Source organism: Cupressus sempervirens, chromosome 3 (genome assembly GCF_028749045.1).
Source record: "Cupressus sempervirens isolate cs-2001-9-10 chromosome 3, ASM2874904v1, whole genome shotgun sequence".
In the NCBI taxonomy this organism is placed as follows: Eukaryota; Viridiplantae; Streptophyta; class Pinopsida; order Cupressales; family Cupressaceae; genus Cupressus; species Cupressus sempervirens.
This window is the reverse complement of record NC_143120.1, coordinates 698,723,642-698,748,798: the sequence shown is the minus strand read 5'-3', so window position 1 is coordinate 698,748,798 and position 25,157 is coordinate 698,723,642. Positions and strand designations below refer to the sequence as shown.

At 34.5% G+C, this 25,157-nt stretch overlaps 1 protein-coding gene across 3 annotated transcripts in view; it reads left to right on the top strand.

Annotated features, from left to right (window-relative positions):
• LOC149568661 (membrane-associated progesterone-binding protein 4-like) overlaps positions 1-25,157 on the top strand; it is a 158,174-nt gene that overhangs the window by 129,029 nt on the left and 3,988 nt on the right. For 2 of the 3 annotated variants that reach the window (XM_089821535.1, XM_089821531.1), the window contains one exon: positions 378-855. The exons of the other annotated variant lie outside the window; for it this stretch is intronic. In XM_089821535.1, the coding sequence (XP_089677661.1) occupies positions 378-483 (106 nt within the window). In that variant the 3' untranslated portion in view covers positions 484-855. Of the gene's footprint in view, positions 1-377; positions 856-25,157 lie in introns of those variants that run through there. 3 annotated transcript variants of the gene reach the window in all.

Genomic DNA, 25,157 nt, shown 5'->3' with positions numbered 1-25,157 from the left:
GTAAGGAGTGTCTCAACCTATATCCAATATGACAAAGCAGTAGAGAATAAAGAATTTTCATTTTATGCTTTCATGGAAGACTTCCCTACACATCATGTGAATATTTTTCTTGGTACATCAAATTTGATGCTTCTCCATACTTCACTTATTGGCGTGATTGGTTCATAGATTTCTCATCTTTCACCTATTTAGTCATTTTTGGAGAAGAGTATATTGTTGTTAGTAAGGACAACATGCAAATACAGTTATGTGTTAGAAATGTCATATTCCTCAATGTATACTACATTCTTGGTACATAGTTAAATCTTCTTTTAGTTAGCTAGATTATGTGATATTCTCCTTAGCTTGATGTGGTCTATAATTTATGCAAGTGTTAGATTGTTGATTATGCGATTCAACCGGCTACTGTGGTTATCAACACGAAGGATTATGATCTATATAGACTTGTGGATTCAAGTGATTCTCTTGAGCATTCCCTTGTAGATAAAATCATATTCCATCAATAGAGTTTGACATCAACGACATGGCCACCTAGATATCCACTATATTGCTCAACATTTTTGGAGGATCTAGTTCTTGGCTTACCTAAAATTCAGAATCAATATCACCAACTTTGTGGAGCTTTTCAAGCTAGGAAGAAGCACAAGAAACCATTCAAGGATAGAGACTCATGTTGAGCCTCAAAGATATTATAGTTGGTCCATATTCTTGTATGTGGTCCAATGAATACATCATTTACAAGTACCAAGTATTTCTTTTTTTTGTTGATGATGTAAAATATGGGTGTACTTTATTAGACAAAAACCATATGTGTTTACCACATTTCAAATATTTAAGGACTTGGTAAAAAAAGAATGAGGTTGTCCCATAGTCACTCTTAGGTTAGATAATATGAAGGTGTAATATGAAGGTGTTTTTTTCTAATACTTTTTCCAAATTCTATGATATACACAACATAAAACACCAATTAAATACACCTTACACTCCTCAACTAGAAATTTTTTATTGAATGTTGGAACCACACTTTAACTAAAATGGTTAGGTCTATGATGGAACACAAGAGTTTTCCTAAGAAAAATTGAGAAAAAATAGTCTTCACTATAGTCTATCTCCTTAATTGATCTCTCGACACATCTGTTAAGGAGAAGACTGTTGAAGAATCTTGGATTGCTCACAAACCTAGAAGAAATCAATTGAATGTTTTTTGCTTCTTAACATACATTTGGATTGTAGATGTCAAGATCTCCTAGTTGGATTACAAGAGCCAAAAACTAATGTTCATGGAATACAGTGACAACCATAAGGCTTACTGACTAATTGATGCAAAATTGATCATCTTTTTTTAGTCATGACGTTGTCTTCAATGAAGAACAATCACCTTTTCAAATTTCCTCATATATGAAAAATATTGAAGATCAACCTTTTAAGGTTGTTCATTTGGGTGTCTAACTTCTATTTGGTTCACCTAATGGGAGGGATGATGCAGACTCTAAATTTGATGATGCATTACTTGAATTTCCTATCAATAGTATTCTTAATATTGATCTTGTTGTCGACCCTGCTCCAATTTTCCTACTATATTTGATGTTGGTTCTACTCCTTAAACTAAATGGCGGGCTAAAATAATTAGTAATCTTCATCCTAATGAACTCATTAAGGGTAGACTTCGATAAACAAGAACACACATCAAAGTACAATTAACATTTCTCTTGTGGCCAACATTAATTGTATTTTTGAGCCTCAAACATATGCTAAAGCTAAAGGGATTCTTGAATGTTAGGATGATTATGGAAGGTGAACATCATAATCTTTTGAAGAATAAAAGTTTGATTCATTTTTATCTTTCTTTAAAGGAAGATGCCCATAAAATGTAAATGGGCGTATAAGTCAAGTACAAAGCTAATGGAGCCCTTGACAAGTACAAAACTTGTCTCATTTCTAGGTGGTTTTCATTGAAAGAAGGCATCAACTATGAGGAGACTTTTTCTCCTATGACCAGAATAATTACCATATAGATTGTCCTTACCTTAGCAACTCGGTTTAGTTGGAAAGTCCATTAGATGGATGCTAAGAGAATCTTCTAAAATGATGAGTTGCAAGAAGAATTCTACATGACAAAACTTGGTGGTTTCAAAGTTGTTAGAAATGAACATTAGGTTTGCAGATGATGAAAGCGCTCTATGGCCTAAAACACACTCCTTAGGCTTGGTACATCAAAACTAACAAATACGTTACAAATAATGACTTTCAGACGAGTCTATCTAATTCTAATCTGTATGTTGAAAACATTAGTGGTGATATTCTTGTTGTTGTTGTCTATTTTGATGACCTAATTATTACTAGAACATTGGCACTTTTTATTGATCAAGTGAAACAATGGTCATGTCAATCCTTTGACATAATAGACTTGGGACATATGCACTATAACTTAGGTGTTAGTTTTTAACAAATTCAATGTAGTATCTTCTTATCTTAGTCTAAGTATGCTCATAGTTTGTTGGATAAGTTTTAGATGCAAAACAACATACCTCTATTCACACCTATGGAGAAAGGGTTGAACCTAAAATCCAAATCAAATTCACCTATGGTGAATGAATAAACATTCAAAAATTGGTGGGAAAAATCATCTACCTTATTGCTACTAGGCCAGATCTTAGTTTTGCAATGAGCTATATTTCACGCTTCATGATAGCCCCCAAGACTGATCATTGGATAATGATAAAGCATGTGTTGTATTATGTGAAGGACACTTTTGATTTTGGTCTTCTACAAAATAGAAGTCACATTTGTATACTTATTGGTTTGTCAAACTTAGATTGGGTAAGTTCCATCGATGCCAAAAAATTAACACTTGGGTACATTTTCAATTTTGAATTTGGTTAGTCACATGGCCTAGCCTGAAGCGATATGCAATGACTCTTTCCTTGATAAAATTTGAGTATCTAGGGATAATTTATGCATCTTGTGAGATAGTTTGGCTTCAGAGAATTCTTTAAAAAATACAAATGTCTCAAGAAAACCTTACTCCAGTATATAGTGAGAATCAAGTGGTGCTCAAACTAGACAAGTATTCGGTCTCCTACATGAGAATCAAGAATGTTAATCTTCATTGTCATTTCATTTGGCAATTGGTTGAAGAAAGATCAATTTAATTCTAACATGTTTTGATTATTGACTAGACAATAGACATTCTTGTCAAGTCTCTAAACCAGATGAAAAACTTGAAGCAGTTGATAGATTGATCATTGAAAGAGGACATTAGAATAATATTTTTTATAATATGTTTATTCTATATTATTCAATGATCAATATTATAACTTATGTAAAATATTAAATAGTTTATAATTAAATTGTTACTTTATAAAAACATCATCTTTGTACTCCTATAAATGATCTTTTGTTTATTCATTTAATCCATTAAATTATTTAGGAAAAACATAGACAACAAACTTATTTAACTAAACCAAAACAAAGATCACCCTAAAAAATAAGTATGTTGCCATATTTGGTCACCTTTTTGTTAAAATAACTAGATTAAAGTATCAAATTAACAGAAATAAAAATATCAAATACATAGAAATAACAGATTTATCTGATTCCCCAATTTCTTCACAACACAAGAAAATGAGCTCAGCTTTCTCTTTTTATCAATTTTCAGTGAGCCCAATTTTCATCAACCGTAATAAAGTTATCTTGTGCTAGTGTTCTTTTTATAACTTATTGGAAATGTATAGAGTCAAAAGATATGGGAATGTGAAGAGTTAGAAAATTGAAAATGTATGCTGATTGGACTTCACAACCAGACACTTTTTGAACACGCACAATTGAGATAAATGTAATTACAAAGAAATTAGGGGATTCGTTTTGGCGGATAAATAATTTTTTGTATTTTTTTTGGGATTATACGCTCACACAAAAAGTATCCTACGCTTGCCTTATGAAGCATGACTAATCTCTCCTTTGGTATCTATGTTATCACAACATTAAAAAGGTCCAAGGGAGATCATTTAACATATCTGGTAAGAACTCAAACGTGAGCTCAAGAAAAAGCCCTACTCACCATTTGATACCAAGAATTAATAAGTTTGTTTAAAACATTTTCATTATAAATTAGGTTAAATCAACTTTCTTGGTAGTTGTTGCATTGGTTCATCTTTCCCGTTGACGTTACAACGAAGAGCATAGTTGTCCTTAGATTACATTAATGGTGAGTCCACCTAGACATATTTAAACACATGAGGAGAATAGTGCATCCACCTAGACACATGAGGAGAATAGTTGTCCTTAGATATATTCAAACCTATAGGAGGCATTTTTGAAGGCCAAGAGGGAAAAACATGAACAATGTCGTAGCTTAAAGCTAGGCCATCACATCTTCCTAGACACTTACCATAGGTACAAAAACATTCCAAAATTTCAAGATCAAAATACAAGTCTTATAAATATGTATAAATGTGTATATATACACTACTTGAGAAAACTCAGGGTTTTGGCTTCAATATCTATTTCAAAGTAGAATATAGGGTTTAATTTGAATACATATTTGGTAGTTGATAAAAGTCTCCGTAAGCTCATTATTTTGGATTGACATCATTACTCATCTTAAGGGAGGATGAAGTTTTCTTTACATATTACATTGAGTAATCTAAGTTCATAGTTGAGAACTAATACAGGGGATAATATTAAAATACTTATTATTTAATAAATTGTAGGTGTTAGGATTCAATCATTCAACTTTCATTAGACCTCTATGACTTTAGAATGTGTAAAAGAGAACATTAAACACTAGAGGGGTTTGGCTAATTTACTTTTGTAGGATTTCTCACTTCTAGAGAAATAGAAGGATGATGGTCAGCGAGAAAATATGAACTAAAAGTTTTGCAAAGCAATTAAGCATCTTTCAGGATGGCTTAGTATGCCATGTTGTGAGTTGTGTATGCGATAAGCATACAATAGTTTTAGCTTTATGCATCTTGGATATTCTAAAGAAAATGGTTGTACAATTTGATCAGAAGGTCAAGTGTAGGGATTTCATCAGAATACCATCATATTCTGATTATAAGGACCAATCTAATATGAGCTCCATAACCTACTCAAGAATATAAAGGGCAATAATATTGTAGGAGTGCTTTACCACCCTATCATGAAACCATTAAGCTAATTTGGTGACAAGGAAGCCTAAACAAGAAAAAACTAAGGAAACTAATGGAATTATGCACATTATGTAAGATATATCTTCTCTCTAATATAATGAAACTCATTCTGAATTGAATAGTATCTTAAGAAATCCATCATATCTAGAGCTCATCTCATAAGACATAGTTACACAAGGTGCATATAATAGCAACAAAAGAAACATTCTTTCAATTCCCAAGAAGAATATCAAGAATTATTTTCTATTTCAACACATGAAAACACTCATGAATCAAAGAAGAAGTGCATTCATCCTAACTGCATTTTGAAATAGATAAACATGTAAACATGACATACAACACTATCTCTTTAACACATTACTAACAGACTTTATTGCTAAAATTACTAATCTACTAGTTGAAAATAAAAAAATATGTTCATAACTAACCTTTATCCTTAGAAACTAATTCATCACAAATCAAAAAGAAAACTCCATATTTTTTTCTTAGCATGAAGAACTCGAACATTATTGCACTCACGCATGGATACATCAACATAAAAATCAATCATAGTGGCAACCGATAGAAGCGTATGCTATGATCTATGAAAAGGGGAGATATTTCCTTATTTATTCAATGAAGCAAAATCAATCCTAGACATCCATATCATTGTTGCTAGCATAAACACCATTTAACATTCTCATACAATTGATATTGACGACACATAATAAGACAAAAATTAATAAGATCAATAAACCCACACTCAATGTTAATAATTTATGTTGCTAAAACAAAATAAGTCATAGTTACATAGGAGAGATAGAATGTAGTTACCCAGTAGAAGACATGTGAACCTAGAGAAAAGATGAATAGACACATCATGACTTGGATAATCATAGGCCAACTAATTTTTAGTGCTACAAATTTTATACACAAATTTAATTGAAGAAATTATATTGCATACCTATCATGATTATGAGTTATAAAAAAAAGGTACACGATGTAGATGTTTTACAAATTCAAAACACGTGACAATTTTCTTAAGGATGCTCACAATAGTGCCCATATGGCCTTTCTACATTGCCCTCACTATTACCATTTTCCCTCTCAGTTTCCCATCCATAAAACGATGCTTAACACCCCCGCACCCCCCAGTCTAGCATTTTTCCTTCCTCCTATATGGTTGCAAAGCTTCCTTGTAAGATAAAACACCTAGTCTTGTGTGCTCCATGCCTACCACATTGGGCATCTTCTTGTAGACAAAAAAGAGGGATAAAACCCAACATTGGCACTGTCTTTTACCATTTATTTTCTATGGAGTGAATGAATCAACCCCCCCACCCCCCACACACACAAGTATCAAACTATCTTTAGGGTAAGTGCACCAAGTTGTGGTGCCAAAAGGGGGCTATAAGTAGCCACTTTTTTTCTAAAATCAACAATTTCTAAACTTTGACAAGAATTTGAAGATAGTTACCCTCAAAATTTTAAGATATGACAAAAACAAAAGTAGTAGTCCTTTGAATCTAGTTTCTAAACTACTAATTTTTTTTCAAAATGGTTCAGTTTTAGGTCCTCAAAAAAGGGGGCCACAAAAAGTGGTATTGTTTATTCAGAAAAAACATAACACAGTGCAAAGTGTGGCCCCCCTAAAATTTTAAGATTTTTTTGAAATTCTTTAATCGCTCTGGTCAAAATTTACCTAACACTATTTAGTTTATCCCAAAATTTTCAAGTAATTTTATAATGTGTATTTTTTAAAATGAATTTCTTAATTGGACACATCCCACAAACATGAAATATCTATGTGCTCCTCCTAGAAATGATTGAAAACTAATCTAAAATCAAAACTTCTTTTTTTCAATGTGTGTAGAATGGAGTCTAGTTTCTAAAAAACTAAGTTGTTGCAAAATTTGATAAACAAGCTAAAATCTACACCCCAATTAGTACACGTTGGTTTTTGATAGAAAATGGACATACATTCAAAATAAATTATAGTTGAAAGGCTTGAAATAGTTCAAATAAAAAATAAATTATATTGTTATATAGTTAAAAAAGAGATCTACAATGTCATGTAACCTAATTTTATCGATGCTCAACCATGAGAAAACTTGAAGGAGAGCAACAAGAAAAATTAATAATTTTTTGTATGTTTGCAGCAAAACACATCTTAGACTAGTTTAGAGACTCCAAACCTTTGGGTTGAATCTCTAAGGAAAAACCAAGTCTTAGGCTTGGTAGAATCCAAAGCTTTAAATAGTGCATGCACACTATAGCGTGTGTGCGCTATTTAAAGCATTTTTACATTTAGGCTTGCATAGCGCGTATGCACTTTAGTGCACACACACTCTTAAAGCTTGAATTTTAATAGAGAGGGAAGGAGAGAAGGAGAGAGGGTAGAGAATGAGAGATATTAGAGGATGGGGAGAGAGTAGGAGGTTGGATAGGGAGAGAGGGAGGGAGAAATAGAGAGAGAGTAGGGGACCGAAGAAGGTGGGATAAGGAGAGAGAGAGAGAGAGAGAGAGAGAGAGAGAGAGAGAGAGAGAGTAGGGGATGAGAGAGAGAGAATAGAGGGTGAGAGAGAGTAGGGGATGGGAGGGATGGGAGAGAGAGAGTATGGGGTGGAAGGAGAGAGAGAGAGTAGGGGATGGGAGAGAGAGAGTGAGAGAGAGAGAGTAGGGGGTGGCAAAGAGAGAGAGTAGGGGATGGGAGAGAGTGAGAGAAAGTAGGGGGTGGGAGAAAGAGAGAGAGAGAGTAGGCGGTGGGAGAGAGAGTGGGAGAGGGAGAGAGAGAGGGGGGGTGATAGGAGTGAGAGAGAGAAATAGTAGGGGATAGGAGAAGAGAGAGAGAGTAGGGGATGAGAGAGAGAGAGAGTAGGGGGTGGGAGGGGGGAGAGAGAGATAGAGAGAGAGAGGGATGGGAGTGTGCATGAGAGAGTAGGGGATGGGAGAGAGTGAGAGAGAGTAGGGGGTGAAAGAAAGAGAGAGAGGGGGGATGGGACTATGTGTGTGTGTGTGTGTGTGTGTGTGAGAGAGAGAGAGAGAGAGAGAGAGAGAGTAGGGGATGTGTGTGTGTGTGTGTGTGTGTGAGTAGGGGATGGGAGAGAGAGTGTGTATGAGTGAGAGAGAGAGTAGGGGGTGGGGGAGAGAGAGAGAGGGGGGATGGGAGTGGTGTGTGTGAGAGAGTAAGGGATGAGAGAGTGAGAGTGAGAGAGAGTAGGGGGTGGGAAAGAGAGAGAGAGAGAGTAGGGGATGGGAGAGGGAGAGAGCGAGAGAGAGAGTAGGGGGTGGGAGAAAGAGAGAGAGAGAGAGAGTAGGGGATGAGAGAGAGAGAGAGAGAGAGAGAGAGAGAGAGAGAGATGGGAGAGGAGAAAAAGAGAGTGAGAGAGTAGGGAGAGAGAGAGAGTGTGTGAGTGAGAGAGAGAGAGAGTAGGGGGTGGGAGAGGGAGAGTGAGAGAGAGTAGGGGATGAGAGAGAGAGAGAGGGAGGGAGAGTAGGGGATGGGAGAGAGAGAGTGACAGAGAGAGTAGGGGTGGGAGAGAGAGAGAGAGAGAGAGAGAGAGAGAGAGAGAGAGAGAGGGATGAGTGTGTGTGTGTGCGATAGAGAGTAGGAGATGGGAGAGGAGAGAGGGAGTAGGGGATGGGAGAGGGGAGAGAGAGAGTAGGGGATGGGAGAGAGAGAATAGGGGGTGGGAGAGAAAGAGTAGGAGATGGGGGAGAGAGAGAGAGAGAGAGAGAGAGAGAGAGAGAGAGAGAGTTGGGGGGATGGGAGTGTGTGTGAGAGAGAGAGAGAGAGAGTAGGGGATGGGAGAAGAGAGAGGGAGAGAGAGTAGGGAGAGAGTGGAATGAGAGTGTGTGTGAGAGAGAGAGTAGGGGATGGGAGTGTGTGTGTGAGAGAGTAGGGGATGGGAGAGAGAGTAGGGGGTGGGGGAGAGAGAGTGAGAGAGAGAGAGACAGTAGGGGGTGGGAGAGAGAGAGTAGGGGATGAAAGAGAGTGTGAGAGAGGGAGTGGGAGAGGGAGGGATGAAGGGAGGGAGAGAGAGAGTGGAGGGATGGGAGTATATGAGAGAGAGAGTAGGGGATGGAAGCAGAGAGAGAGAGATGGGAGTATGTGGGAGAGAGAGCAAGGGATGGGGAAGAGAGAGAGAGAGAGAGAGAGAGAGAGAGAGATGGGAGTATGTGGGAGAGAGAGCAAGGGATGGGGAAGAGAGAGAGAGAGAGAGAGAGAGAGTAGGAGAGTAGGGTATGGGAGAGGGTGGGATAGGGAGAGATAGATTTTTCACATAGTGCGTACACACTATATGAAAACACCAAAAAATGGTCATAACGAAAGTTTGGGTCCCTACTGATCCATATTCTATTTTTGGTTCACTATGTATTCTATTGTTCCAACAGAAAACACAGGTTTCATGCTGTTGGAAGTTAGCAAACACCATATTCAATCATTGGATACACTATTTGAAGGCTTTTTTAATATTCTTTCTATAGAAAAGGTTAGTGTAGTCCTTTTTAAATATTCTTTGTTACTATATAGAGACAAATTTGATTATAATTTGACAAGTTGTTTAATATATAGTGAATTCATTGAAATTTGTATGTTTGAATGAATTGTTATTTGGAAAAAGTTAGAAATTTGACAAGTTGTTTAATATATATTGGGTATTGATTGAAATAATTGTAATTTGTATATGTATTTGAATGATTTGTAATTTACAAATTGTAAGTAATTCAAATGTTTAAATAATTTGATATATAGAAACCATCATCATGCCAAGGAAGAAACCAAAACTCAAACAATGGAAGAGAGGGAAAGAGATTTGGCAATTAAAAGAGATAAAATGAAACTACTACGTGAACAAAGAAAATTGAAAAACAATAATGAAGAATTGTCTTTCCAAGAGGAACAAGAACCATCGATACAAAGAAACAAAGAGGAAGAATTGGAAAGATAAAAAGAACAAATGAGATTGTTATGCTCAAAAAGACAATTGAATTGTGAAGCTACACCATCTTCCAATGTTGGAGTCATATCATCATCTCATGTTGAAGAGATGTTAATTTTTACATTCAATGATGTACACACTCCATCATGTCATGTTTAAGGCATAACATCAACATATCAAGTAGGTGATATTCCATCTTTTTCATCTTATTGCCAAGGTACATCATCTTCGGTTCAAGGTACACAAAACACTCAACCTTATGTTGATGCTCAAAATATTGAGGGAATGAAAGAGGTTATAACACCTTCTATAATTCTTTTTAGAAGACCAAAATATTTGATTGATATTGATACTAACATTTTGACATCAATGCCTAAAAAGATTAGCAAGTGTACTTGTCAACAAAAAGTTAATCGTATGTGGAGATTATTCTTTGAAGAATTAAATATTATAGGTCAATGCCAATTATTTGTTAAAATGAAGAGAAATTTGAAATTTGGGTCTATCATGAAGTTTCTTGGGCTAAGAACGATGGATGATTCAAATGAAAAAAGTATTATAAAGAATCTAATGAGTGATTATGACAAAGTGGGTTCTAAATCACACACCAAAGATAGTAATATCACAAGACGAATAATTCTATTGACAATAGTAAGTACCCAAATGAAGAAAGATTGACTCATTAGAAAGACAAGAAAAATATTGAAAATTGATAGAGGTACTCTAAGGAGAACCATGCTAAGACATGAGAGATTAGAAGATCTGACAAAAAATGAGTTATAGACATTTAGCAGTAGACTACTGCAAAAGGATAAAGAAATTAGTGAAGCTTTGAAATCATTGATTGAATATTTTTGGACAAATAACACACGTGTTTCCTCTAATCAAAGAGATGTTGTAAGGAGGATTGGTAGCCAAAATATGAACCACATGTGAAACATTTTTTGGACTCAATTCAGACACAATTTTTGGCAAAAATTATTGGTATGTATCCTCAAATTCGAACAAGTCAACGATTTTTTGAGATGGGTAAACCTTTTTATGTGAAGATAAATCACACATGCACAACTTGTTGTAGGATACATATTGAATTTTCTAACCATTTTGATGTTTTAAGACATATATGTGTGTTTCTATATTCTAAGCTTGTTTTGCAGGATTGCAACATGAATGAGCCACCTAGATCTTCAAGGGAATTCATATCCAACATTTTATATGAAATAGAGAATGACCAACAATTTTACAAGACATCATGTTTGGATAGTACATGCTTATTTTGTGGTTCTTTGCAACTTTTATCAACTTGTGAACATATGGATAGTACACATGCAATTGGAAATGAAATAGTAGATTACAAAAAATATAAAATAGTAACATATGATCTAAAAGATGGGAAATAGGGTAAAATATGTGATTTATTCATTGAGAAGATTCCAATACATATGAGTTCATTAAGATTTTTTGTGAAAAGATTATTTACTTGTATGCAAGGCATACACATAGAGCTCGATGACTGGATTTGCAATTTAAGTTGTGCAAGGATACATTTCCACTGGATACCATTATTTTTTTGTAGACTTTGCAGAAAACTACACACTACAATCACAAAATGAGGTGCAAACAAAGTATTATACTTCTCAACAGGTTTCCATATTTGTTCACATAACATTCATGCATTCACCTATAAGTACAAAGGATGATAGAAAGATTTTAAGGGAGTACCATTTTTACATCAATGATGATTGATTACATTCTATAGAGTTTGTACGTGGTTTTTTTCAACTATATTATGGAGATTTCGTTGACGGGGGAATACCATATCATCAACACATTATTTTTTCAGACAACTGTGCATCTCAATTCAAGAATGCATGGATGTCCTATTGGTTGAGCAGGATGAATAGGTTGTCTAAAATTCAATATATGTGAAATTTTATAGAGGTTGGTCATGGAAAGGGAGAGCACGATGGTTATGCATCAAAAGAGCCTTAACTCGTGAAGAACTAAAGTACAAAGATGGAACAATATTGACAAGTGCAAAATCTATTGTCCAGTGGTGTAACACTACAATGGGTCTAGGTAAGGAAGGTGAGTCTACAGTTCGGAGATATTTTTGGTTGATAGATAATACTAACATTGCACCATATGAGAATTGTTGCACACAAATAGGATCAAGTGAGTTGCACTCTTTTAGAAGCTCTAATGCAGGTTCATGGAGTATCCACACACGAAAAATGACATGCTATTATCCATCACGTGTAGAGGAAAATTGGGATGAGTGTGAGTCGACTGAATGGGTGGACAAATGGGATATATGGGTTTTGGACCCAATTGAAACCCCATCCCTCACAAACACTAGAAATGGTAGAACATCAAAAGAGCCTTAGCTCGTGAAAAGCTAAAGTACAAAGATGGAGCAATATTGATAAATGCAAAATCTATTGTCTAGTGGTGTAACACTACAATGGGTCCAGGTAAGGAAGGTGAGTCTACAGTTCATAGATATTTTTGGTTGATAGATAATACTGACATTACACCATATGAGGATTGTTGCACACTAATAGGATCAAATTAGTTGCACTCTTTTAGAAGCTCTAATGTAGGTTCATGGAGTATCCACACACAAAAAATTACATTTTTATTATCCATTGTGTGGAAAGGAAAATTGGGATGAGTGTGAGTTGACTGAACGAATGGACAAATGGGATATACGGGTTTTGGACCCAATTGACACCTATCATCCCTCACAAGCACTAGAAATGGTAGAGATGGATTTATCCATTCACTTTGACCACTTGTCTGATTTAGTGCAACCTGGTAATATATATATATATATATATATATATATATATATATATATATATATATATATATATATATATATATATATATATATATATATATATATATTTCTAATTTCAATTTCTAACTTTATAACTTTTACCTAAGTATTTTTTGAATTAATGACCGCATTTTGTACATTTATCACTACAAGCCATGTTTTTGTTGTTATTGCACTTGAAGACAATGAAGAAGGGACATATTATTATTTGTGTCATTGTGTCTAGGCCAAACAAAAATTGGATCACTCGGTTATAGATGGTGAAGGTTTAGAGTACCATATCAGTACAGTGATTGTAACTGACACATGGCTTAGACAATATTCTATGAAGAGCCCTAACTTGTGGTTATTCGAGGATTGGCAAACAGAGAGGAAGATTCTTCATTATTCAAACCTTGTTGTCAAATCAAATTTCCACTTGATAAAATATGGTGGAAAACCACATAATAAGACTCTTTGAAAGGTTCACAAGTCGGAGCACAAGGCAATACTTGAAACATTAAAATGTAGAGCATATCCAGTTGGTTCATTAGAGAGAGAGAGAGAGAGAGAGAGAGAGAGAGAGAGAGAGAGAGAGAGAGAGAGTAGGGGATGCATAGAAGAGACACTACTTTTCATGAGATGCCGAAGAGACACAACCCTCCAATAGGTAATAAATAGTCATTTTGAGAATCTGAAACAAGTGCATCCAATAAAGAAAAGGAACATCATTGAAGGATATATATGCATATATGAACATTAACAAATAGAAACTAGAAAGGAATACCAATATTGAGTATTGTATACAACAAAGATTTTTCCAAACCAAAGACAATAAGTCATTCATAATAGTCAGCCAATTAAGAACTAGATATATATATGAACCAGATTATCCTTTACAATAGAAAATGTTTACAAAAAATGGCATGTACTTGTATGAGGACATTATATATTATAGAAATCCCACACCGAAGCAGCTGGCTAGCCACTCAAAAAATAGTAATTGAATGCAAGTGAGATCATAAAGATACCTGAATAAACTAGTATCCCCTTTACTCAAGCAACATCTTGGTCATCTACTTGACTGGGACATGTTTGGGAATTGGCAATCTCCATTTAAACTCAAGTCTCCATATAAAAGTGGCAATGAGCTTTTTGTTATTCTGTTAAGATCATTAACATATTTTGATGAGAACTTTGAGGGATCATGCCCAACTTGAGTATCCTGGCTTCCCAAGTCTTGTAAATGCAAGACCATTAATGAATAGGCATTTCTAATTGAAACATCTATGGTGCTAGAATGAAGTGTGTGACAAGATTCTTTCCCTACTAATGAGCTAGTTTGAGGCTTTACTTCACATTTCTCTGTTGATAATTCTATAGCACTTGTTACTTCTCTATCTAAAAAATTCGTGTCTATGTACATATGCACTCTTTCCCACTAGTTGTAGGTTTTTTCTCTTCATCCTAAGTAATTGGCATACCTTGGATGGCACCAAGATAAGCATTTTCTTTTGAAAGGTCCCTTTCTCTCAGATTAATCTCTCTATTAAGCAGGTTTTCTATATCTTCCTCTGTATATTTAATAGATGTAGCTGCAATTCCTCTGTATATTAAGCTTTCCTCCATAAGAATGAGAAGGCATGGGGAGTCAGGCCAACTGTTACTCACTATATTGAAAAAGTAGTTTTTGGCCATGCCACTAATGGGAATCATTTCAATCTTATTTTTAGAATCGGTACCTCATTTGACTTGAAAGAGTAATATATATTATTTTCAATGTCTTTGAAATATCTGTAGCCGGTAGCTAATTGCTTATTCATCGCCTTTGAATATTCATAGGAAAATAAGGTATTTGGTTACCTAATAGGTCCTAAGAATCTTAACGAGGGTCCTAGAATAGCCCTAGATGGACTCATTTGACCTAAATGTGTAAAGAGCAAAAATTGCTTTAAAGTTGCAATGTTGCTCAAAAAGTTGCAAATGAAAGTTTGGGAAGTTTTAACTATCCATGCTCAGGTATATGAGCATGGGAAACATATTTTCAAAGTTTAGAAGTTTTCCAGTCAGATTTGCATTTTTGGAGATCCAATTCCATTTGGATTTTGTGACCCCATCTTAGGTGATGCTAAAACTTGTAGTGTTGGCCAATACAAAGTTGCCAACTGATGAATTTCTCTCACAGTTAGTTGTGGGATCAAACTATCTATTCTGTTAGCTCTAGGTGGTTGGGTAAATCCTAGTTCCAAACTCCTCCTATCTCATTGAGCACTCAAACATTCTTAGGCACGCCGAATCAAATCGACCCTAAGAGTCACTAAATGCCATAGGGTAGTGATCTTTGATGGGGCATATCTTAGAGCTTGTGCAAGGTATGGATGCAAATTTGGGTGCTATAGGACCATGTTGTGGATACCTAAAATAACCTCTCTCACTTTTTGGAGATCCGATTCCATTTTGATTTTGCGAACCCATCTCGAGTGATGTTGAAACTTGTAGTGTTGGCTAGTACAAAGTTTCCAACTGCAGAATCTCTCTCACCATTTGTTGTGGGATTGAACTATCTATTTCATTTGCTCTAGGTGGCCAGATAGACCCTATCCCCAAGCTTTTCCTATCCTGTTGAGTGCTCAAACATTCTCGAGCATGCCAAGCTGAATTGACCCTAAGAGCCACTAATGCCATAAGGTAACAATCTTTGACGGGGCATATCGCATAGCTCGTGTGAGGTATGAATGTCATTCTAGGTGCTACAAGATCATGTTTTTGAAACCTACAATAACCTCTCTCTCTTTTGGAGATTGGATTCTATTTTGATTTTGTGATCCTATCTCGGGTGATGCTAAAACTAGTGGTGTAGGGCACCTAGGTGGCAACTAGATATGTCATCTCATGTAATGATGGAGACTTATGATAGAAGGTAAAGGGGTGATCATAAACCTCATTTTAAACATGTTAATTTTTTATGGTAATAAGGTACAATCCTTGTTTGTAAGGTCAATGAACTTGAGGTCACCTATAAACCCAAGTTGCCTTAGTCCTAAGGATTTTTTCTTTTTTGTTGTTTTGTTAATAAATTGGCTCAATAAGTTTTTTGAGAGTCATTACACCTTATATAGGTCCTATGTGTTACCAAAAACTACTTGGTTAAGTTCTAGGAAGAGTTAGTGCAAAAATTGTACTTCGCAATAAAATTTGCTGACAACTTTTTGGCAATTTTAGCAATTTTTGGAAAACATTGAAATTAACCTTGTCACCGATCAAACCAACTGATAATCAATTGGAATGGATGTCAAATGATGAAAATACCCTCTATGAAGTTAGAAGAGGCATAAGGTGTTGGTGATTATTAAGTTCTTAAGGAATCACTGCTCATGTTAAACTTGTAGATAGGATCATTGAGTTATTGTCAAATATCATTACTTCCTATTTAGAACAAAAAACTCATATATTTTTAGAATGAAACACCACTTTAGCTGCATGTTATCACTGAATGGAGTTAGTGGAAGATGTTAAGAATCTTCTTGGTTTTCTTAATAGCCATTTCATGGGTTTGAAACATAATCACTTCCCTTTGTGAAGAGTTGGACAAAAATCAGAAAATTGCTTGTTGTTGCAAAGAAATTACAGTCATAAGATGTTGGAAGATTGTTTTCACTCATAGGATTTTGAAGAATCTCTTGGAAGGATGGAATAGATGATAGAATGAAGTTTGTGAGATAGTTGTTAGGTGTTCCTTGAAGTGTCTAAGGTGTTAGTTTGAAGCAAGAAGTTGATTATGATCCATTTCTTGAATTTTCTAATTTTTCCCTTTTTGCTTCCCAAGTCTTGAATAGGGAAAGTGATCAAGCAGTTTTGTGAAGTTGGGTAGAAGTTTGCTCAATGTTGTAACCAACTTGGAAAGAGTCTTTGAAGACATTTAGTAAGGTGGGAAAGGTAGTTTTCCTTAAAATTATTCTTATTGGGAATCCACTAGCTTCTGGTGTGAGCACTCTGCATCATTTTGGATGCAAATTACATTAAAATAAAATACATGAAATGTACTTAAAATGTAAACAAGAAAAACAAGACTTATATTATGATAACCAATAATGTCATACATGAACAAACATATAATATATTATGATAACCAATAATATATTTAAAAAAAAAAAGAAAAAAAAAAGGGGGGGGGGGGGGTAAACGCTTTGGCCTGGAGCTATGAACCAGTGAGGCCACAAACGAGGGACCTCATCCCTGTGAGATTTGAACCTTGATGGCAAGGATAACAACTCAACAACTTAACCATCACAACATGCCACTATTGGCTTGACAACCAATAATGTTATACATGAACAAACATATAATATATTATGATAACCAATAATGTCATACATGAACAAACATATAATATATCATGATAACCAATAATATCATACATGAACAAACATATAATATATTATGATAACCAATAATGTCATACATGAACAAACATATCATATATTAACCAATAATGTCATAATTCTAATTTAGTGTCATGCATCAAATATATGCCATTCATCAAATATACAATGTCATACATACATCAAATGTATGTTGAATATGTCCACTAACATAAAATCCAAAATATATGTCCACTAATGCCTATGCATGTGTGTCTATCCATATATCTTCTTCTTCCCACAAGGGGAAGCAAACAAATCCTTAGAGGTCTTCAATCGTTGTGTGGAGAGAGATGATGGGGATGATGGGGTCTTCCTCACATGCTCGCTCATCCTCTTGTTTAAGCTCTTCTCTAACTGGAGCTAATACAAACAAAGTAGATATGAATCAATAATTATTATACATTGAAATAAAATATATGTACACACAAAATTAATTATTTTCTTACCACCATCAAATAGTCACTTTGTACGTCCACCTCAAAGTCTCACAGACTATCAGGTGTAATAAGGCCCTACAACAATTCAATCAATATAGGGTATGTGCAGAATCATGGTCAACCAAACTATGGCCTTAAGTGGCAGTGAAAAACCAGCAAATCAAGGTTATGTCAACACATAATTTTAAATTGGTTATGGACTTTATATCAAAAAGTTGTAAGAAAATAATCTGTAGAAAATTGAATGTAGTTTCTAAACTACTAGGCCTTATCAGGAGAAAAAAATAATTGATTGGTCAAAAGTTTGAATTTTAATGCAGTACTATGAAAATTTCAGGGCAAAAATAAAAAGTAGGTGTATGTCTGACCACCTTAATCAAAATCAAATGATAATATTTTTTTAATATAATTATAGATATGAAAAGTAGACTCATGCCCGGATGTGACACATATATTTTGATATTTTTATTCCAAATAAATAATTAAATATGAATTTTTTACCAAATTTTTTTCAAAAAAAAAAGTTCCGTGTCTGACCACCTTAACTAATAGGAAATTTTACCAAATTTTATTTTATTTTTCTTATACTAGGCGAAACATAGAATGTGACACAACTTTTAGATTTAAAAAATGTTATACCGTTTGAAAGTTATAGCTATTTTTCAATCAGTATGTCAATCAACACTTTACAATAATCTTCATTGATAATTAACTAATAAATACTTATCAAACTTAGAATTTGATAGAAATTATATTGATGGAATCTCGAGAGCGATATTAAAGAACCTTTTTTGTTTCATTCAATTTTGATCAAAATAACATTGTCAAACGACTACCTGAAGTCTGAGTATCACTAAAACCCTCTTCAAACACGTGTTTTGGGTTGACCGAGAAGGGTTGGTATATACCAAGCCTAATCAGATATCTGATTTCAAATCAAATATCCGATATGGCTCGATGAATTTTGTGAGAAATTTGAAATGCCAACCCATTTTGGAGGGAAAGCCAGATTTAAGAGTTATAGCTTATGATTTATAAATTATTTTAGTTATATTACAATGTAAAGATGTACACACACACACACACACACACACTAATGTAATGTAAAGATATAAGATATAATCTATTAATATATAATAATATATTACGTTATTCTTATTATAATCTATAAATATAATTTATATTATTATTATTTTTACTAAATATAATAACATAATATATATATAATATGTATTATATATTATTATATTAATATGTATGTTATTAATATATATATATATATATATATATAATAACGTAATATTTTCATTTAATATAATATATGTATAATAATGTATTATTTTTATTAAATATAATAACGTAATATATATATGTTATTAATATATATTATTATATTAATATGAATGTTATTAATACCTAGGGACATATGTCATCATGTAATGGTCGAAGGGGTTCATAGGTCAACCTATGAACCCCTTCGACCCATATGAACGATTCTAATATGTCCCTAGGGGTCCTAGGAACCCTAGGGACATATGTCGTCATGTAATAGGTCAAAGGGGGTCATAAGTCAACCTATGACCCCTGTTGACTCATATATATTAATAATATACATATATCTTAATAACATACATATTAATATAATAATATATATATTAATAACATATAAATATTACATTATTATATATATTAATAACATACATATTAATATAATAATATATAATACATATTATATTTAATAAAAATATTACATTATTATATATATATTAATAACATACATATTAATATGTATAATAAGAGTGATTCTCATATGTCTGTAGGGGTCCTAAGGACATATGTCATCATGTAATGGGTCAGAGGGGGTGATAGGTCAACCTATGACCCCCTTTGACCCATATGAACAATTTTAATATGTCCCTAAGGGTCCTAAGACCCCTAGGGACATATGTTGTCATTTAATGGGTTGTGGGGGGTCATAGATCACCCTATGACCCCCTTTGACCCATATTAACAATTCTAATATGTCCCTAGGGGTCCTAGGACCCCTAGGAACATATGTCGTCATGTAATGTGTCAAAGGGGGTCATAAATCAACCTATGACTCGAAGGTGCTTTAAGTGCATTTTGAGGTCAATCTTTCAAGGGTCATAACTCGAAGCTCGTGAGGGCTATCAATGAACTATCAAATGCTACAAGATGGTGATACTGAGGCCTAAAATAACCTATTTTATTTTTGAGAGATCACATTCTATTTGGATTCAGCACAACGATCTCGCTCAATGCCAAAACTCGCAGTGTGCCTCAGTTCATAGGTGCACCACAACGTAACTTTGAAACCGCTAATCTTGGCATCAAATCATCAATGCCATTAGCTCTGGATGGGCGGGTGAACCCTAGTCACACCCTTGTTCTAGCTACGAAGACCATCCATCATTTGCGGCCACCCCGTACCGAGGAGTCTCCAAGGTGCTCTAAGTGCATTTCGAGGTCGATCTTTCGAGGGTCATAACTCAAAGGTCATGAGGGCTATCGATGAATTGTCAAATGCTACAAGACAGTGATACTGAGGCCTAAAATAACCTATCTCATTTTTGAGATATCACATTCCTTTTGGATTCTGCACATCGATCTCACTCAATGCCAAAACTTGTAGTGTGCCTCAGTTCATAGGTGCACCACAACGTAACTTTGAAACCGTTGATCTTGGCATTGAATTGTTAGTGCCATTAGCTCCGAATGGGTGGGTGAACCCTAGTCACACCCTTGTTCCAGCCACGGAGACCATCCATCATTTGCGACCACCCCGTACCGAGGAGTCTCCAAGGTGCTCTAAGTGCATTTCGAGGTCGATCTTTCGATGGTCATAACTCAGACCTCGTGAGGGCTATCGATGAACTGTTGAATGCTATAGGACGATGATGCTAAGACCTAAAATAATCTATCTCGTTTTTGAGAGATCACATTCCATTTGGATTCGGCACAACGATCTTGCTCGATGCCAAAACTCGCAGTGTGCCTTAGTTCATAGGTGCACCACAACGTAACTTTGAAACTGCTGATCTTGGCATCGAATTGTCAGTGCCATTAGCTCTGGGTGGGTAGGTGAACCTTAGTGACACCCTTTTTTTGGCCACAGAGACCATCCATCATCCGCGGCCACCCCATACTGAGGAGTCTCCAAGGTGCTCTAAGTGCATTTTGAGGTCAATATTTTGAGGGTCATAACTCAGAGCTCGTGAGGGCTATCAATAAACCGTTGAATGCTATAGGACGGTGATGCCGAGGCTTAAAATAACTGAGAGCTTATGAGGGCTATCGATGAACTATCCAATCAAGTCTCTTAAGTTGGGATATTTTGAAGTTATGTTGAAATTGAAAAGTTGTAGTATGAGGATAGTAACAAAGTGAAGTGCTAGTTATCAAAGATTATGAATCTATGAATGACTTGGTGGTTGGGGAGAGAATCCATGGTTGAGGAGTGGAGTCCTTAACTGTGTTGAGATTAGATTTGAAGCCAAGAGTTACTTTCAAGGTTGAAGGTGGATTTTAAAATCAGATTTGGGGTTATTTGAACCTTGTGTAGGAGATTAACAAGTGTGTTTATGTCATGATAGCTCTTCAAATTATACATTGCATCCAAATTTGATAATAAAGGTTGTTAAAATGTTATTAAAAAATTATTGCATTTGAATCGAATATAACAAACATAATCAAAATTAATGATATTCCATAAACATGAACAATACAAATGATCCACGATAAATTGAACAATACTAGATACTAAGTTAATATGTATATCATTGTGCACATAAATGACAAAAATATATATCAAAATACATGTATCCATAGACAAAATTTTACACAAATATATATCAAAGATCATGTATCCATAGACAAAGTACTCAAATATATACAAAAATACATAGACGCATATACAAAATGTGGCTGATCATGCCATCAGAATGTGTATAATATCAATGTTTCTGTATGCAATGTGGCATATGCCATCTCAAAATGTCTCATGATGCATCCTATGACAACTATACTATCCTAGGGTGCTGGTGGATGATCAAAATGCAGCCTCTTCGTTGCACTAGGTGGATTAGATGCCTCCTACATAAACAAAAAAGGAAAACCCAAAGTTAGACTACTAAATTTATATGATTCTACATATCTAACATTGAATTACTCAAATGCATAATGATCTTTTTTGTAATAGAGATTAATACTATCAAAATGTCATAATAAATACCTCTCTCATCGACCTCCTGCGCCAACTAGGAGTCCTCTCGTATGCCCTCGGCAACGCTAGTACCTCTCTGATTGTGGGCTGTATATGTTCAAATACCTTTGTTAGATGAATCTACAATTTAAACTATAACATTATAATTCATAGCATGCTAAATTTATAACATATTTAATCATGAATTCAAACTACAACTTACTATTGTAGGCTCCTCCTCAGGAGTGAGTGGTCGCGTCATCAAATCTACATAACTCTCCTGTCGGAACTCATGTGCACTAGGAGTCCACTATGAGATACAAAATAGTAGTTGTTAATATCACGGAAATCAGTTTTGAATTTATTTATGAAGATAAGGATAATAAAAAATAAATGATACTTATACATACAATGGGGCTCTCAATGCGAATGGAAATCCCTGATGGTCTACGATGCAGAATCTATACAGGCTCATCACCAGTAGCGACAACCTATATACAATAAAGAATGTAATTAAATGGGATTACCACAAACATTTTACAAGAATGCATCGATATTTAATCAAATAGAAAGTGCCTAATTACCTTTCCTTTGTCAATGCATGCTGGCTCACCCTCCGCACTTTGTCCCTCTGGGACAGGTGCTACTTGCAAGATAAAAGAAAGATTAACAACCATATATGCTACAATATCAAATAGAAAAAAAAATGCGAACACAACATAATGTACCATAGATGTCTCAAGGCCAAATGAAATGGCCAAGAGCGTGGCATCATCAATCTATCTGAGCTCCTCCTTGGTCATCAACTAAACGTGAATGAAGATCACATACATATAAAAGTCAATATGGCTTAAAAATTAAAATTACCCTATTATAAAAATTAACTTTAAATCACATATGTTATAAAAATATATATATACACCTACCGACATCGAAGGAGTCCATGCCTCTACATTCCCCTCCTCTCTCGCATCAGGGTCTGTAACCTCTGTGTGTGTGTCTGGTGTATCCTTGTCTAATACAAAATGATACTCAAGAAGATCACCTATGGGACCCAAGCAAATATTCTTGCACGTAATGCAAGTGTGAGGCACACAAATGTGTGATGAGCTAGCCGATGATGAACTAGCACTAGCATCATCAACATGAGGAGGCAGGATTGACCTAGCCTAAGATATCATTAGGCTACTCAGCCTATGAATGACTCTGATAGTCTGAGAGCTAGCCTCTATCATAATATCTGGATGCTACACTCGAGGAGGAGGGGAGATATCAGTGAGGGGGACAAAAGTGCCAGCTTTCTTCCACTGGGAAGAGGGTCTATCCTGAGGAGCTCCTAGTCCTAAGCCCATGTTGGGCTTCATGCTCCAATAGTTCACTTTAAGTTTCAACACAAATTTAGCATATAATTTTCTAAGGAAATAAAATGGTATGTCTAAATTGCCATGTGGAGGGATATCAAAGACCATCCACCAACGATTCCAAAAGTTTGTACATATGGCATCATTTGTGCACCATTTAATTGATAGTTTAGATTTTTTTGGGTCAACTGGTAAACCCATTTTTGGGTTCGCAAAAAGGCTGGCCAAATTGTCTTTGCTTATGTTGAGGGCCGCAACCTCATCATAATCCAAACCATCATCAAACATCTCGTGCATTTGATAACGCCAATGAAGAGTGGCATTTTGTTGGTTTGTAAGGGTTTCAATGTTATCCACTATGGTGTTTAATGCGGATAACATAGGAGCCAATGCGGGTACATTATTATATGTTCTATGCAAACCTCTCAACTCAATGAGATTTTCATTTATCAAATCCTCGATTCGAGGAGGGTTTTGAGGGGGTAGAGGATTGTTTGGTGGATGGTTTTGTGGGGATACTGGATTGTTTGGTGGGGAGTTACGAAGAATATTATTCCCTGTCTCAGTGTCATCATTCTGATCAGCCATTCCTATTGAATTGTAAAACATAATATATATTTAAAAAAAAACCTTAATTTTAACCTTTTATTTCAAAAAAACCCTAGATTCAACTAAAACAAACAAAATCATGCTAATATCTATAAAATTTAGATTAAAAAACCAAAAAAAAACCGTAATATCCGATATCCAATCTTATATCTGATATCCAATTGCGTGCTAATATTGGTCCACAAAATGTGAGAAATAAGGGCCAGCGGGTCTAGTCTTTTTTTAATATGCAATGTTACAGATATCAGATATCTGATCGCCCGCATATCTTATATTTTATATATAAGATATAACATAGATAACATATAACAGATAGCTTTGAAATATTATATTATATTATATTTTATATATTTTTATATTATATTTTATATATAATATATTACATTAATATATATTATAATATTAAATATTATATTATATTATTATATTATTATTATATTATATTATATTATATTATTATAGTTTATAATATATTATACTTTATTATTATTATTATTATTATATATATATATATATATTATATTACATTACTATATATTATAATATTATTATTATAGTATAATATTATACGATTATAATATAATAATAATAATAATTATTATATTATATTATATAATATGAAATAATATATTATACTATTATAATATAATGTTTTTATATTATTATAATACTATAATAATAATGTCATATGATTATCAGATATCCGATATTAGATCGGATATCCGATAAGGCTTGGCCTTTCCTTCTAGGCTTGGTACCTGGATAGGTGGAAAAAAGTCAGAGCTGATTTTGAAGCACTTTTAGACATGTTCAAACTCTATTTTTTTCACATCGCCACTTTTTGGCACACCATGATCTTGCACATACCCTATAATCACTTATAAATAACATTTGAAATTTCAATACTATTATAAAAAACAACAAAAACTAAGAAAATTATTTCATACCTTGGTCAATGGCTCTCAACTAGCCATCACAGAAACAACTCCACAATAGATGGACTGGCAAAGATGAGGAGTCTCAGACGTCAACAATTGCATGTCATATAATACAATTTACATGTAACATGAAACATGAAACAAATATAATCAAATGAATTAAATTAACATGAAACAAATTTACCTCTACAAACCTCATATCACGCCTAGGCTCAAAGTCCCTTGTGAATGTTGATGATCTGGTAGAGAACTGATGCACATGGATAATTT